Source organism: Boleophthalmus pectinirostris, unplaced genomic scaffold (assembly GCF_026225935.1).
Source record: "Boleophthalmus pectinirostris isolate CB_2022bp ecotype Guang Dong unplaced genomic scaffold, ASM2622593v1 HiC_scaffold_13, whole genome shotgun sequence".
Taxonomy (NCBI): domain Eukaryota; kingdom Metazoa; phylum Chordata; class Actinopteri; order Gobiiformes; family Gobiidae; genus Boleophthalmus; species Boleophthalmus pectinirostris.
Window position 1 is genome coordinate 19557527 of NW_026571036.1, and position 17126 is coordinate 19574652.

At 38.1% G+C, this 17126-nt stretch overlaps 1 protein-coding gene across 4 annotated transcripts; it reads right to left on the reverse strand.

The window, feature by feature from the left end:
• Positions 1-928: 928 nt before the first annotated feature.
• Positions 929-16825, reverse strand: LOC110153971 (cAMP-specific 3',5'-cyclic phosphodiesterase 7B). 4 transcript variants are annotated; one of them, XM_055149666.1, is made up of 14 exons: positions 16707-16825; positions 14526-14586; positions 11449-11793; positions 6814-6900; positions 6438-6601; positions 6283-6346; positions 6109-6204; positions 5574-5674; positions 4757-4888; positions 4583-4674; positions 4179-4323; positions 3299-3395; positions 2763-2843; positions 929-2507 (listed from the first exon to the last, which is right to left on the reverse strand). In XM_055149666.1, the coding sequence occupies exons 1-14, from the start codon at positions 16782-16784 to the stop codon at positions 2308-2310; spliced, it is 1743 nt and encodes a 580-aa protein (XP_055005641.1). In that variant the 5' UTR covers positions 16785-16825; the 3' UTR covers positions 929-2307. The 4 variants fall into 4 exon arrangements, with proteins under 4 accessions (XP_055005641.1, XP_055005643.1, XP_055005644.1 ...); XM_055149668.1 differs by having other exon boundaries at positions 16574-16823; XM_055149669.1 differs by lacking the exon at positions 11449-11793 and having other exon boundaries at positions 16707-16824.
• Between the last annotated feature and the right edge of the window lie 301 nt (positions 16826-17126).

The following is a 17126-nucleotide window of genomic DNA, read 5'->3' on the forward strand; positions in this document are numbered from 1 at the left end:
AAAAACACAAAGAGTAATTTTAACTAAAAACATTTTATTTTTGTTCACAGTGCTCAGAGGTTGGTTGTCATAACACAAAGGTACAGTCAAGATGTCAATTACAGTACCCCTTATTTATAAACACACATATTCAGTTATTCTAATATAGTTAATACTGCAGACATCAATCCACATCCAATAATGTTAGCTACATATAAAATGATTGTTAATGAATTATATATTACTAAGCCAATTGTTTTTCTTTTGTTTTCACAGTATTGAAGTACCCTGAAACAAAGCTTATAATCTCAATTAAATCATTTGTAGGCTTAACCCAAGACAAGAGACTAAGAATATCCAGTGTCAGCACCTCTGGCACTCAGAATAACAAGCAATACAACTTTGTACTTTAGATTAAAAATGATAAGAAACATTGGGCCAGCTGCAGACCAACCCCTGTTTTTTTTTGCTTTTGTTTTTTTGTTTTTTCTTTTGGTCAAATCCTGCCCATATTTAATGTAATCTCATCAGTGACAATTGCAGTATAAATGTACATATTGTATTTTAGGGAGTTATTTAACATATGTAACATAGAAAAAGTAGTATTTAAAGACATGTATTTGTAGAAGCAGTAGTAGTAGTTGTGAAACCAGGTTATGGCTCAATGACCCTGTATCGGGAATCTCAGAGGTATAAGATTACAAGGCAGCCTGCTGTCTGGACTTGGTCTGTACAAAGAGTCAAATACATTTAGGTAGCATAGACAAACAAGGTTACAGTTCAAAAGACGCTGGTTTGACAAAAGATTGACATCATAACAAAAAGTCATCTTCAAATGAATGGAATGAGATTTGATGTTGCTGTAGCAGTATCAAAAACAGTGACCAAGACTTGAGCAAAGCTAATTTTAACTTACAGAGTACATACATTACATAGAAAATATGGCCACTTTCATCTCAACAGTGGTCTCATTTTATTGCACTGCAGTTCAGTGATAAAAACGCAGAATTTCACAATACTTACAAGACATAATCCCATTATTTAACAAGTGATCTATATCATTACATTTATTATAAGATGTCATATTATAAAGCTTGGTCTAGTTCTGTGGATTGGAAGACGTATTATATTGGTCTCTGGTGAAAACCTTATCTACAGTTAAAAACAAGTTGAACTCTGCTTTTAAAGGATACCTTGAATAAACATGTAAAGGTATTATTAAATAGATTAATCACTCATTAAACACTAATTTTAATATACTGGAGTTGGAATATACAGTAATAACTACTCACAATGTGCCTTTAAAATCGTTTATATTTATATTAAATATATTAGTAATTAGTGACATTTTAAGTTATAAATTGGCCCTTGTTTGTCTAATATACAGTGCAAGTGTCAAAATGAAACTTAGTTGAGTAAATTGACATGTTAATTCAAACTCTATATCAGTACAGTGTTTGTGAAGGCTGTGTGTGCTTGTCCAATGTACAAAATGTCCCAAGGTCTGACCCAGGTGCTGTTAAGGCTTTTGCTTGACATTGTTTTGTATAGTGAGGCTGTCAGAAAAAGATGCACCCAAAATGTGTATTCTAATTCTAAGTGTTACATACACATTGCTTAGTTTGGCATGTGAATTGCTGAGGTTGTATGTACATGTAATAATACAGTATATCGCACAACACTTAATGGCTCTTGTTTGCATTGGTGACTTGGTTTGCATCCCACTTCATTTTATATATTAAACCATCAAGACAAATTTACAGTACGGGTTAAAAACGCACTTGAGTGAAAAAAGACAACACGTATGAAATAGCATCCATATAAGTGCAGGCTGTACAAAGTAAGAAAAAAGTGGTAATAGCTTAATACGTATTGAAAAAGCATAGTAGATAAGACAGAGATACAGGGCATATCTCTTGAACCTTTCTTATCATGTTAACATAGTTTCCAACATTGTCCAGCTGACATATACATTATTTTGGCTTCTTTATTGAAATAGCAGCATCGTCCCACATATATTAATCTTCAGTGACCCCTCTATTCATTATGACGTCACAAGTTCACAACGTCATTTTGGCATTTATTTACTAAGATTTCCAACAATCATCTTTCATTTATATTATTCTGCAGTGCTACGCAGCTCCTCTCCAGCAGGGGGAGACATTCATTGCAGACTCGGGCTTGAACTCCCACTCAGGGCCCAAGAAGGGACCTGAGACAAGCCACCCAGGGGAGACACCATTCAGGAGGAAATTCAAGGAGGTGAACAGATCTCCTCTCCTCCAATCGGAACAGGAATACATCAGCCCCTAACGTCAAAAAGCATGGTTAGGGTATGTCTCCATCCCCTCCGCCTTCTAGCTCTGCCTCCTCGTCCTGGGTGTCTGTTGGGGAGTGTGCGAATCGAAGGCGGGTCCAACGAGCTTTGTTCTTGTGCAGGTGACCCATCATAGTTTGGCTCAGCAGACTGGCCTCTGTGAAGCGGTGCCACTCTTCAAACAGGGGCTCCACAATGTATGAAATAAAGCCTAAGAGGAACATGAGGACTATGTATTAGATTAAAGTAAATGATTTTAAAGTCCGCATTTTAAGAGAAAATTGATCACATCTGTATAAAGATGTAGCTCAGGAGATGTGTCTAAATTACCATTCTGAAACCCTTCATTGTGCCAGTTGTAACATGCAAAATGGTATTATTGTTGCTATTAATTTTGCATGAAACTACAAACCAAATAATGTTTTCTATATGGAAAACTCATTCACTCCTCCACCATATAACTTACCTATTTGAATGGCTGGGACAGAGTCAGTATGTTGATCACACAAGGGGCTAATTTCCAAGTCAAACTTCCTCTCCAGATCACCTGTCAATTAGAAAACTATTTACTCACAGATAAAAACATTGCTATTAATACTGTAATAACCCTGTGTGTAAAACCAAACCCCTGACAAAGCAAATGATAGATACTACGATAAAAATAAACCTAGTAAGTATATACTGTGTATACAGATATAGATAGATAGATACAAAGATATTGACATATTGCTATGAAACTAAAATGAAAACGATAAACATAGTAAAACAATAAACAATAAAACAGGGTTATGTGGTCATGTGGTCATATTTACTTTAAAACCATGACCTCATGAGGAATGTGAACAACATCACACCAGGGACAGTTAATATCAATAATTCATAACTGTGCTGTGTTTCTCCGCAGCAAGCACTTTTCACAAGAGACAAGGACGCACAAAGTCATGCCTATTTGTTTCTATTATGGACATGACATGTATTTTCTCCAGTATAAAAGGTACTCACCCTGCCTGTAAAACTCTTCACAGACCCTCTCGCTCCACTGACGGCTCAGCTCCCAAACACGGCATGGGTTACACACATCGGCACATTTCAGAGCAATCTATAAACAGGAAGAAAATATTTGTATATCCTATGTATATACCCAGGGTAGTCGAGGGGGGGGACAAAGGGGTCTGTTGTCCCAGGCCCAATGGTCTTAGGGGCACAGAAATGGAACCTCTGCCTATTAATTAATATTACAGGGTTACCCATGTGAGTTCTTCTCGTCCCGGCCCCCCAAATTTATCTTGACAGGACTGTGTATATCCTATAAGAAAGTGTTATTTGTATTTACAACAACCAGCGCTGCCTATAGTGCTTCACACAGGTGAAATAAAACAATGAAATACAATGCAAAAGACAGGAATAAGCAAGAGAATGCAAAAGAAAATATATAAAAAAAACAAAAGCATTTCATACATAAAGTGAAACTCAGCTCTTTAGTTAGTAAAGGCCAGTGCAAAAAAGTGGGTCTTTAATAACAATATACAATTGTCAAAAGAATGTGTTAGGAGTAATTTGTTCCAGAAGTGCATTACTTTATTAATAACAAGAAGTGCACCGATCCGATACTGGTATCAGATACCGAAAAATTTGCTGGATCATTATGACCTTCCAAATATCGGTTTGGTTGGTATCCTGGTTGAATATATAAATCTATGTAATTAGACTATTTGCTCCTTAGTTTTTAAAGGCCATTGCAAAAAGTAGGTCTTTAATAACAATATGCAAGTACCAAAAGACTGTGTTAGTGGTAATTTGTTTCAGAGCCCACAGAAAATGCTCAGTCGCCTCTGGTTGACCAATTTAAAGTCCAAACACAAAGTCTGTAGTGCGTGTGTACCTGCAGTATAAAGTGCCTATCAGAGGGCAGCTGCAGGTCCAGGTCCTGCTGGTCCAGGTGCTCTCTTAGGCTCAGGAGGAACTCGTTCTGTCGGCTGATGTCTGTGGCCAGGATCAGAGAGCCCAATTGCTGCTCGATGTCCTGCCTGCCACACACAACACCAGAGGTAGAGTTTAAAAGAGCACTATGGAACTGCCTCCTGCTTGTTTAATGCCATATTTGGGACCATTTCAGACTGGGCACTGTCCAGAGAAGTGCTTCTGGGACATGGTAAATGTGTCATTATGAAACACTTTCACATGAAGGTTAATCAGTTGGATTTGAATTTGATACTAATAAAAGAACTACAATACCACATAGTAAAACTGTAAAGTGAATAAAGTGAATAAAGAGTGTGGTCTTACGACATGTCCGGAGGCAGGTGAGACAGCAGGCCGGACTCTCTCAGCATGCCCACAGTGGACCTCCAGTGGTGGCTCTCCAGCACAGATGTGTTCTGCAACACAGGGGCAGAGTTTGGTTTATTTACTACTGTGGTAGTGTGTTTGTGAGAGCAGCTCCCCTCGTCCCTCTGGTACCTGGTAGAGCGAGGCCAGGTGGTGGTGCGTCTTGATGAGAAATGGCTGGTTGACCCCAGGATGGTCCACATCGTGGGCGGCTGCGGCCATTAGCCCCAGGAATATGTCCAGAGGACTCAGCTGCTCTGCTAGCTACAACACCCCACAAGACACCCTACTTTAGTCACCTCTGACATCACAATAAACGTTTTACATACAGACACTCAATGACAGATCAACTCAGAAACTTAGAGCTTACTACAATAGGTGGCAACAGCAAGACAAGTCTTACACATCAGTCTTTAAACCAAGCAACATTTAACCAAATATTAACATGACCTAAAATAAATAATAAAACGAAAGACAAAATAAACCCAAATAGCAATGGAATACAAATGTCTTTTTTTAAAACTCAGCTCAACTGTAATGAAAAGCCAAGTCAAAATAATTTAAATAGTAATTTCATTGAATACTGTAACCTTGATGATAAAATGGTTAGTATAGCCTCATGTGTTTTGTGCTCCAGTCTGCACTGTACCGTAGTGACATGATCAATTCATTTATTTGAGTGCTTTTAACAGAATAGCTGCATCAGAAAGCCAATTACAGAAGAGAGTACGAGAAGCACAGCCACTTAATCTGGTCAGAGGGGATTGTGCAGCAGTGGATGGATGTGTTGTCAATCTTAAATGAGGAGGAATAATCCCTGAGGGGGCTCTCTAATGCAATATGTCAAGGAGAGGCCCATTGTATCATTACTGTTCCTACATTTACATGCAGGTCTGGGAAAGTCTATGTATTTATGTATGTATGTGTGCATGGGTGTGTTGTATATCACCTTGGGCTCCTTCAGGTAACAGTACATGGCTTGAGTGACATCAGCAGCATGGACAGCATTGTGGTAAGGATTCTGGGAGTGATAGTCCTCTTGCACCATACCTGGAAAAAAAATAAATAAATAAATAAATATATAAGTAAATTCATGACTTGACAGTTCAGATTTTTGGGCATCTTATTTTAGTGATTGGACCAAGACTAAAGACAATCCGCACCTTGTTTCTATGACAACACTCTCCACTGTATGTGTGAAAATATGTGATCTGAATTAAAATGAAACACAAGTATAGCTATATAGTAGTGCTATATCTAAACACACAACTTAAACCTTAAAAATGTTCACATTCAGTAATGAAACCTATACTGTCTACTATTAAAAAAGATTCTACAAAGCTACAACTGTGTGTCTTGCATATATATATATATATATATATATATATATATATATATATATATATATATATATATATATATATATATATATATATATATATATATATATATATATATATATATATATATATATCAGCTCATACCTAAAAACCTGTGTAGTTTGACCATGTCCAACTGGAAGTGGTGAACGAGGTCGTAAACATTAAAGAGATGGCACATAAGGGTCACCAGGCTGTTTCCTGTCAAATAAAACATTCATTAGATCCAAGAAAAAGCTTCTGTTGGTTCATAACTGCATTAAGTAATCAAGTAATTACCATTAGTGAGGCGATCGAAGAGGAAAATATCAAAGTTCCATGTGCTGACTTTAGACAGCATGTGCTATAACATAACACATGTTAAGTATATATCATCCAAAATCATACAACAGTGCGTGTGTGCTGTGATAAGTGTTTGTGTGCGTCTTCCTCACCCCAGCCTGTCCCAGGTAGTCGTCATCCAGCAGGTGCATGGAGCCGGGGGTATGGGGCACCAGGCCCCGGAGCAGGCGGGACGAGTGGCAGTACCTCTGGAAACTCAGCAGGCGCTTCACCTTCCTCCTGTTACACAGCTCTATCTCCCCCTGCTGGGCACTGGCTGAAATACAGATTACATACAAATGAAGAACATGGGTACAGCAATTATTTATTACTAGTTACACTTTATGCCTATAAGATACAGGTTAATGAATGCAGATGTAGGAAACTACTTAAACCTTAATAATCAAATGACCAAATGGGTGAGTAAGTGACTGTGACTGAATAATGCCAAAATGCTGCACACTGTTTGGTGCTAAAATGGGCTCTTACTGTTGATGATACGCAGGTCGATCAAAGGATAGGAGCCCCTTCTCTCCAGCAGCACACCCGCGTGTCTCGTGCGCACTCTGCCATCAGCTGTACACACACACACGCACACACGCACATGCACACGCACACACACAGAAAAGGATAATAGATAGAGGACAGGCCTGCTTCAGAATAGAAAACATTTGGGTTCTTATTAGTCACATTCTGCCCTGGCCACACTTGTCACGTTCGATCTGTCATTGCGTGTTACATTTTCTAGAGTAAAAAGGAAAATGGTTTGGCCAAAAAGGTGATACAAGGACAGGGCAGAGCTACTATTCCCCTTGTAGCTCTAATTGTAATCAGGATAAAAGTGAGTTTGGTATGCATGTAAATAATAGTGAATCTTTGACTTAGTCGGATCACCCACACCGTCAGCATCTGTTGTGCATTGTCTGATCTGAGCTGAGAGAGAGAGTCAGAACACTTGTTGGATATAGATGTAAAAGGTGCACATTATGTTCTAATTAACAATGCGGCTATACTTTTAACAGGGGGAAGTCCCCACAACTTTTTTAAGCATTTAGTTTTACACTTCTGTTGTCGCCACAGCATATATTTTGCATAATCTGGGATAATATAGGTTTTACTTAAAATGCTCACAAATCCCCAGGCTCAGGGGAAGGTCAATGAGAACATTCACTTGTGACATATAGGTTGGCACATTACAGCACTGATTTTTATTTTTAATTTATGTATTTTGGTGTGTTCTTGGTATTATATTAGATTCAGCATTTACCCTAGTATGCTGGTTTAAAACTGTACCAGACACTTCCAAAACTAAATCCTTCTTTTTTTATTAAGCAAAATAGACTTCACCAATTTGTTGAAGTGGTAGAATAGACAATTTTATACTGCAGGACAATTTTCGTCTTAAACTGCACCTTGGGCATCACTGGATTTAAGGACACTAAAATGACATTTATATAACAAATTAATTATAGAACGATATGAAATAAATATTCTGCAAAAAGGACAGACAACGTATCTTGATAGTCTTTTTTTTTTTTCATTTAATTGTTGGTTACTGAAGACAAGATATTTCCATACAGAACCAAATAACATTTTAAAATGCTCAAATCGTCAGGCTATTTGAAAATGAGCACAACAGTGACACAGTGCACAGAGGGAAATGACTCTGAAACGACCCAAACCCTGAAAATTGAATAATTTACAGACATGATGAGAGTAACTGGGGCGTATATCATTGGCTAATGTTGCTGATTTGCCTCACCTCTGCGGGTCCCCATGAAGATTTGCTAAAAGTAGATAAACTCCCCACTAATGGCCCTGTTAGAAGCTGTGCTGTCTCCCTTGGCTGTCACATCTGCTCTACTACACACACAGAATGCAAAATATAGGTTACCCGACTGCAGTGAGCTTTAGTGTCTGTATGCTGTCACACGGGAATCTATACATAAAACATGTGGTGCATAAGCAAAGCCAGCCTCTTAATCCAACCAACAAATACCAATAAAAACCCTTAGGAGACTGCTCTGTACAGAAACAGAGCAGTCCTGTGGTGGCCTAGTTTAAACAAGAAGCGTGCAGGGAGACCCTTTTTGCATGTTCATCCCTTGAGTTGGCGCACATCACCTGGAAAAGAAAACCCCCATGCTAGGCTAAAGCAACGGCACTGTCTTATTTCTTATCATTTCAGCCACAATTGCTTAATGTGCCTGCCCATCCGTCATCCCTCACCTCACATGGTTGTTTACCTCTCCATCGCCGAGGCAACTCTCAATGTGGTAAATAGGTCATTGTATCTTTGCAGCTGATAACTGGGTCATTTAGGAGAACAACATGAATCAGATGAAACTAGGGGGAGTAAAAGCCTTGTCATATGGCTCTGCTTCCAAGATAGTCACTCATGCTGCCATTATAGTGAATGAGGTTAATACTTTATGGATACAAAACAGGATCTGCAGGAATCAACAAACACGTAGCATCAGCGTACTCTCCCCTCACAAGGTGGGCGCAGCTCTGCATCTGGCGGAATTTGTGGCACACATTGTACGAGACACAGTTTCAAGGGAGATAGGTTTACCTGGCCAGTCCAATATATTTTACACTACCATTAGTTGCCTTTATGGATTCGTAAATAGGAAATTGCTGAACTTTGGTAATAGTTTTATGCTTAATAGTGATGGCTAAATAATTGTGTTCCGATTTCAAATGCCGGCAATTGTATAGACTTGTGGGTTGTAATGAGAAAGTCGGCAAACAAATGTCTACTGCTTTTCTATTTTTTTGTCTGAAATAGTATAAGGGACCTGGTGTAAAAATAAACATTTCAATTTCCAGAAAACAATGTGTCAGCCAAGATTTCTGTGGTAGAATTTGTGCTCTGTGCCTATTCACCTGAACCAAAAACCAGTTCAACATCTTTGCTGTCAGCACAAATGAGTGGTTTCTTTCCTGATGTCATGATACAAAAATTCCAACTTGATATTGAATATTGATCTCAATGATAATGAAAACCCTATTTTTAGATTATTATGGCATGTTTAAAAATTGAGAAATATGAAGATTCAACATTTGTTGGTTTGTAAATCAGTGAATCATCCATCATGAATTATGAACATCTAATCAAATTCTAGAGACAGATATTGGTCTTTTAATCTCTAAAACACTTGCTTGGCCCTCACCAAGGCCAGGCAGTGTCAAAATGACTCATTATCTCCGTGACAAGAATCTCTGTGTGTCTTGTGGTAGTCATATCAAACAGTGGTCTGATACACTTTCACTCAGGCTGGTCTACTGAATGAGGTCATCACAAATCGCCAAGGGAAAGTCAAAGGTGCAGCAGCATTTTATGAGTCAGCGCACACAGGTAAATCCCCTCAGCATGAGTCATCACATGTTCAATAAAAGATTCACACTTGATATTCATCGCACAAACCTGAAAGATCACAATAAAGTACTACTTCAACATTGAGTTTGTATTTAAAGTGATTCTATATACAAACTCAGTATTCAAGTCTGGCCATTTGGTCAGAGAGGATCTATGAAGCAATGTACCGTCATTAAATCGAAGGGTCAAAAAAATAAATAAATTGAGTAAGTATTAATACTGGAAAAAATTTTTATTGTGTGTGAAGTTGTATGTTTCCTGGATATTTTAAAAATGGTATTGATTAGAACTACAAGACCAAAATGTAATAATTAAGTAACCACTATTATTTTGTGTTCCAAAATACATTTTATTATCTAAATATTAACTTTTTCATTTCCATATCATAACCTGGACAGAGTATCCAGCCTTTACCTTGGTACTGAAATTGTAGTATTATTTAGACAATATTACAACAATATCTGAACAATGGTAAATGTGTTAGTCAGCTAAATTAACCTGACATCTAATGGACTCAAACTTGAGAAAAGCTAAAAAGAACTGATATGACTCATTTTGGAAAATATTAAAACTAAAACCAATTTTTTAAGTGGTTGTTGTCAAAAACGGTATAAAACTTCGCTTTGATGCATCAGTGGCTGTCCATTGGCCCAGATAGATGGAGGGTCAGACAATAGCGTCACACTGGTGTCACCACTGCAGCTGCGCCTCACCAGATTGTTACCCAGCTTTATTTAATGAAAACTGACTTTGGGCACATCCTTTATTTTGTCTGTTCCTTATAGCTCTGTCTCCTATCTGCCCACTGAAACAACTTCAACAAACTGAAACATACTAGACAGCCACTGACAAAGCCAACACTAAAGCCTGTGTTTCATTTCTTAACGTGTTTAATTCTAAGGTTCGTTCATTCATAATTTTAAAAAAGCTATGAGGCCTATTGCTGGGCCCTTTTCATTCACCTTGTGTGCACTCTCTTTCAATGACTGTAACAAAGAGGCTAACAACAGTTGCTGGATAGCAGTCCACACGGCTATTGTAATCCACTCAAAAATAAGGATGTTAACAATATAAAAATTACATACTAACCGATACTAAAAGTAGTATCGAAACCAGATAATTCTTTAAAGTATTAATACTAAAAAATCTAATTCGTACCTTTCCTTAATAGTTTTAAATGGTTTTGAGCTTTATCAGAACCACATGGACAACATGGTAAAATAAAAAGTACTATTATTTAGTGTACTATTTAAATTAAGAGCTTTTGAAAAAAAAAAATCATTATGGTATCAAAATCAGTAATGAACATATTCCTTAGTATCAAAATCATTTTTTTAACAATCATCATGGTAACACTACGCTACAGAAATATACAAGCAAATACTGACATTACTTGCAAACAATAGCAATTAAAACAACGTGCCAAAATTACATAACACAATATATCAAATAATTACTAAAACAACAAAAATCATTTATGGATTTCTTTTGTATATCCCCCCGGTGGTCCTTCAACAAGTTAAATATGACTAAGCCGACCTTGCATTAAACATGTTTCAAAGAAGACAAATGAATAAGTGATAAACACCTCTGGTAAACAGTATAGAGGCAGTGACCACAGAGGGTCCCAGTCTACACTGCACTGCAAACAAACATAAATCTTCCATAACATAACTTATCAAATATTTATGTGAACTTGCAGTACTTTCCACTTCATACCCTGACACCATAGATTGTGTTACCTTCTTGTTTCAGCTGGTCTTCCTCTGGTACCTGTTCCACCTCCTCTGCTACCCCTTCCTCTGGCTCTACCCAGTCCTCGCTCCTGCTTTTCGGGGGGCTCTGTGCACCCCCTCTCCTGGCCCTCCATGCCGCCCTGAGTTGCCGAATGAGGGCTGGCAGCTCCAAGGCCAGAGACAGTCCACCTCCGCAAGTGACTGGGGGTGTCCTGAGAGTGTCCCACATCGGGGAGCTGGGGGCATCCTCAGGGCAGACGTCAACAACACCACCCAGTCCAGAATCCTGAAGTCTGATGTCCGCACCCCACAGACCCTCCAGGACCGGCATGGGGCTGGGGAGTGGGGTGACTACAACAAAACAAATAAACTAAAATATGTAGGGATGCGGGACCAGTGCTGTCAGGTTGTCATAAGTAACAAATGAAAAAAGGCTTGAGAAAGAAGACAAAAATGGAGGAGGGGAAAACAAATGATCAGCTGCTCAAGAAATATACACGAAGTCAACAAAGAAAGTATTTGTCCCATACAGAGGATCCCGAACTGATCTGTGCTAGTGTTCTTGAGGTTTCTGCCGCATTCTCCCTCTCCTCATCTTCTGGCTCTCACTCACAGAGTGTTGTTATGGAGCTCAGAGCCCCTCCTCTCCCTCTGCTCACTCGTCCGCTCACTGGCCCCCTCTCTCTCTTTTTTCTCTTCTATATCACGCTCTCTCGACGGTGATGGGCCAATGGGATTTGCGCGAAAAAACAGCTTAAGAGTTTTGCAGATGTATCCACTATGGACTAACCTCAGGACAATAGTAGCACCTTACACAACGCCATCAACACAAATAGAAGACTTCTTTAAATGAATGTTATCTAACATCTCTGTATCTGCTGCAGAATTATGAAATACATCCAGCCCATTTGTTTCAGTCTGGCGTTGTCAAAAATGGACATCCAAATACTATTGACATTAAAACTAGCATAAAAACTACATACATTTGCTGAAAAAAAAAAAAAACAAAAAAAAAAAAACCCATGAAAAAGAAATTACAGTATCAGGAAAACATATATACAGTAAGTGTATATTTTTAGGACAAAATCTGGAAAAAAAGATAAGTTTTCAACCAATTTTGGCAGCTAACATTAGAGATGGTGTGATGTGTCTTTCTTGAGTTATTTCTTTTATAGGGTTAAGGTTATGGTTAAAACATCAATAAAAGTGGATTCAAAAGTTTGATAAACTATTATTATTACATTACTAAACTGAAGAATCAACCAGACGATGCATTATTAGGCTATATTTATATTAACAGTCTGAATAATGTATTTGGCATCACTGTGATAATATCACTATTCTAAAGTACTGACAATAAAACATTGCCCAAATTCTTGTCTATGGGGTATTGTTGTCACAATACTAAAATTTCAGTTTTGCTAAAGAATGGACTCATTACTCAATACCGATTCTGTTACCACAATGATAATTAAAAACAACCTTTGTTTAGAGATGTGATTTTCAACATTAAATAATACTACATTTTTTATATTAACATACAGTCTGTGTAATCCCTCAGAAGTCCAGGTATGTTCCAGAGTGGTCAATGGGCGTATACTACTCTCAAAATTTTATCTAATTTTTATACCAGTTTTAGTATCGATAGTATAAGATTTTTGATATTACAACCTTACTACAGTTTATATGCTATTTATAGTTTGAAAAAAGTTGGGTTTGTTTTCATGTTGAATATGGGGGTATTCAAGTTAAAAGCTATCATATGAAGACTCTATGGTTTTGGCAGTTTTTCCTAGAATGTGTTGCACAATGAGGATGAGATAGAAAGCCGCGTGAGTCAGTCTGTTTAAAAATAAAAACGCACTAGTAAGATGAAGAAGCGAAGCACTCATTTGGGACGACCATGAGGCTTCTGAGTGTCCTCAAAAGTCACAAGCGCCCAGAGGCTCAAAACCAGGAGACTAATTAACTCTACACAAATGCATTTCTTAAACGTGGAATACAAAAAAGAGGAATGTTGTTTAGGAACTGCTCCTTGCTCCCGACTGAAATGTTCCCTTGAGAATAGTCACATGGCGACAGAAGTACAGACGCACGCATTTAGCCTTGAACGTCACGTATCGTACACACAAGGCTGCGGCCAGGAATCATGAGACAAAGAGTGTGAGATAAAAGATAGTTTGTGTGTGAGAAAGTGTGGTGGCGCCAGTGAGAGGGCCATTCACAAAAAGGCTACATGTCACAGTGTACCTGCTAACTGACAGGCTAACTGATACTTAGTGATATTGTTGAATAAGATATACAAAAAAGATAGATTACCTGATGACTGCTGAACAATGTTACAACAATTATACCAATAGTGATCCTACTGATTATTTTTAAAGTACAGACGTTTCATAACTTAGTAGACAGACAAGACACTAAAATAAATATAATAATAATAATAAAAAATAATACTATCGTAATAACCTATAATACTATGATCATATTTTACGAGATTTGTATTTCTAACAGTAACTGTTGCAGTAAGTAGCAATTTGAATAGAAAACGCAGACTACTGCAAAGTAACACTGAAGCTTCCACGTTCATAAATGGAGCACAGAATGATGGTAGATAAATGACAAGTTGAGTGGGAGTGTGGATCCAGGGACTTGGACGTGAGCCAGAGGCCAAATGAAAGCACCGCCCTCCAACAGTATGGGAGGACATATGCACAAGGACCGAAATGGTCATGTTTGGTTCTGGGAATATAGGTCACCCAGGCCATTTTATGACCAGATCCAGCCTAACTAAGTTTTTGTATAGCGCTTCAGTGTACAGGATTTTATTCACACTTCAAGGAACTTACCACACTTTTTATCTTTTAGTGTGTGAGTTCTGCCTTGTCTTGAAGGTCACTGAATGAAGCTGTTTGAAACTGCATACCACAGGCACAAAAGATACAACTTGGAAAGGTTGCCAAACTCCATAAAACAACAAATTATTTAAGGCTACAAAGAAACAAATGTGTGTGAACCCAGAACACTTAACAAACTCTAGAGGTTTTTCACATTGAACTATTAGGGCCAGAAGGCATTCTTACCCAGCATGCGAACTTGTATGGCATTCTGCTCCGTCCGTTTCAGCGTGACTGCTCCACAACCCTGTGACAAAACCAGAAGCTTAGATGAATATAACCACCTCCAAAAATACACAGCTGTATCAAAAGAGCATCAATGGTGTGTGCAGGGAAAGAGACACCGTGCTAAAAGTCACAGTGACCCTGTGGACAGCTTCACATGCACTCATCCTTTTGACAATGAAGTGACATTGCACTGCTTTTTATAGATATTTTAACACTCTACAAAATTGCTAAAAAAATTGTAATATGCACAAAAAATAGAACTATTGTACAATGTTTTATTCTTATCAGCTGTTTTGTACATAGATACTAGATAAGTTTAATGTATTAATAAAATAAGATACGGCCTAAAAGTGATGTAAATCCCATACTAACAAATACAACTTGAAGCAAATCTACAATTTTATTTCAAAAGATGTTGCCATACTTTGTTCAGCTATTCTGTATGGAAATTACTTTTGAATTTTGACTTTTAAAATGAACAGTATCTGCTAATCGACAAGTGACAGGTCTCCTCAGTACTAAAGTGGGTCACTGGCAGTGCATTGGCCTAAAGTAGCTAAGATTTGCATATTAATCACAGAGTCCCACATGGTTTGTCCCTTCTGGCCCTTCAGAGGTCCGCCCTCTCAAAGGTGATCTTGTTCCAACTTTACCTACTATCTGCACTTTTATGGCAACACAAACTTAAAGTGGTCTTTGAAAAGCATTACTCATCTTCAATGCCTTTTATATTATAATCTCAAGTGTTTTTATTTGAGGTCAAGATAGTCTCTTTGGTGATACTTAAGATTTATATTCCACTCTAGACAGTGCAATGTAACAGAGGATCCCACATAAAAATAATAACATTATAGTAAGTGAATACTCACCAAAATACCAGTGGACTGAACTACTTGAAAAATACATTTTCATGAAAATATCCAACACTGGAGATACACTGATTCAGACTGACACATCTCTAAACAGTCCGTTATTGAGGTCAACTATTTATAATGACCTGTAATGGCTATAATGACCCAGCATCAGTGTAACAGTGGGCTACAGAGAGAGAGGTGAGTGGGTGCATGGTGCTGAATGAACAGAAGCTCATCTTTATGTGATCTAAAATAACATTTAATTAATCTGCAGTTTTACCCCGGGAGGAAGGTAACCACAAACTTTCAAGCATTGAATGTTGTGCTTTGTTTAGAGAGGGGAAGGAAGCGGGTGGATGGAAACAAACCCAGCAGCAGCAGCATGCCTCTGCTAGGCCCAATCTGGAGGTAGGCTACTGTGTATATCAAGTCTCATTTCAGTGTCATGAACAGAAAGAAATGTTTTTTTGTTGTTGTTGTTTTTTCATTGAAATAACAGCAGGCTAGTAGTCTTATATATAACAAGTTTAATAGACCTACTTTATTTGCTTCATGTTGTAGACTAAGTAAATTGATTAGACACAGTAAAACATACAACTATTGAATTATTAATGCACAAGTAACACGTGTTTTCATGGTAAATTTCAGTTATCACTGACCAATCACATGGGCAGTTTTACTATGATTAGTATGTATAACAAAACTAAACAAGAAGCTAATGTAGCTAAACCAATGTAATCGTGTTTTAATTGGTGAAAATGTTATTAGAGCAGGCTTAATTATACTTTCCGTCATATCAGTCATGCCCCAGCCCCACATATCACCACAAAGTGCAGCCCAGTGATGCAGGTCACTGCCGTACAGCTGTCAATACACTGCAATGACAACCCCTAGCATTTCACTGCACCAATATTATGGACAAACGTGGTCATATCGCCTTACAACTGATGCGTCGGGGCGATATGAATAACACTATGACTGAACAACTATACAACATCCTATAGCGTATCCATCGTACAACTGTGGTAAAGTATGTTAAAGACATTGAATAAGGCTTCACTTTTGTTTTTTAAAGGTTAGACCAGGCCTAACCAAAACTATGAAGTCTACTAAATTAAATTAGTATGTTGAGTAATTGCTATGTGTACCTACCTCGACAATTAAACAGGACATTTAACCATCGTGGCTGCCCATATAAACAAATGAATGTATCCAAAGCAGATTCTCACAGAGTGTCCGCTGCAGCAGGGCAAAAAGGTGAAGCTATCGTGTCGGTCTACTTAACCCTATTTGATGCCCTTCGTTTCGTCAGTGCGCTCGTCTTTATTGTAATCGCTGATAGTAGCAGTGCAAAAGGCGACATGAACTTGGAGCAGGCTGTCCCCACGCAAGGTGCCGTGTGTAGCTGTTGTGAGCCGCAGAGTGAGGAGAGGGGAGGGGCTGGTTGTAGCACCGCTGGGAGGGAACTAGAGGAGAGCCGACCAATCACTGCGCGGGGCTTTTCAGGTCTTGGCCAATCACAGTGAAACGCTCTTAATGTTTCTTCTTTATGGTTATAAGAGGATGTTTGTTGTAATTTTGGGAAGATGAGTAGAGCAATTGTGCTTTAAGCGTTGATATCTTGGGTTTTCTATTTAACTGAACAGAATACTACATTAAAAACATTTCTGGAGACTTCAACTTATGTTTTTGAAAATGTAGGTCA

Excerpts from the sequence above, each read along its gene's own strand:
- LOC110153971 (XM_055149666.1), bottom strand. The coding sequence starts at position 16,784 with ATGTCGCCTTTTGCACTGCTACTATCAGCGATTACAATAAAGACGAGC. Across the intron at positions 5,675-6,108 it reads CAAACTACACAGGTTTTTAG|GTATGGTGCAAGAGGACTAT; the intron begins GTATGAGCTGAT and ends TTTTTTTTCCAG. Across the intron at positions 4,324-4,582 it reads CACCTGCCTCCGGACATGTC|GCAGGACATCGAGCAGCAAT; the intron begins GTAAGACCACAC and ends TGTGTGTGGCAG.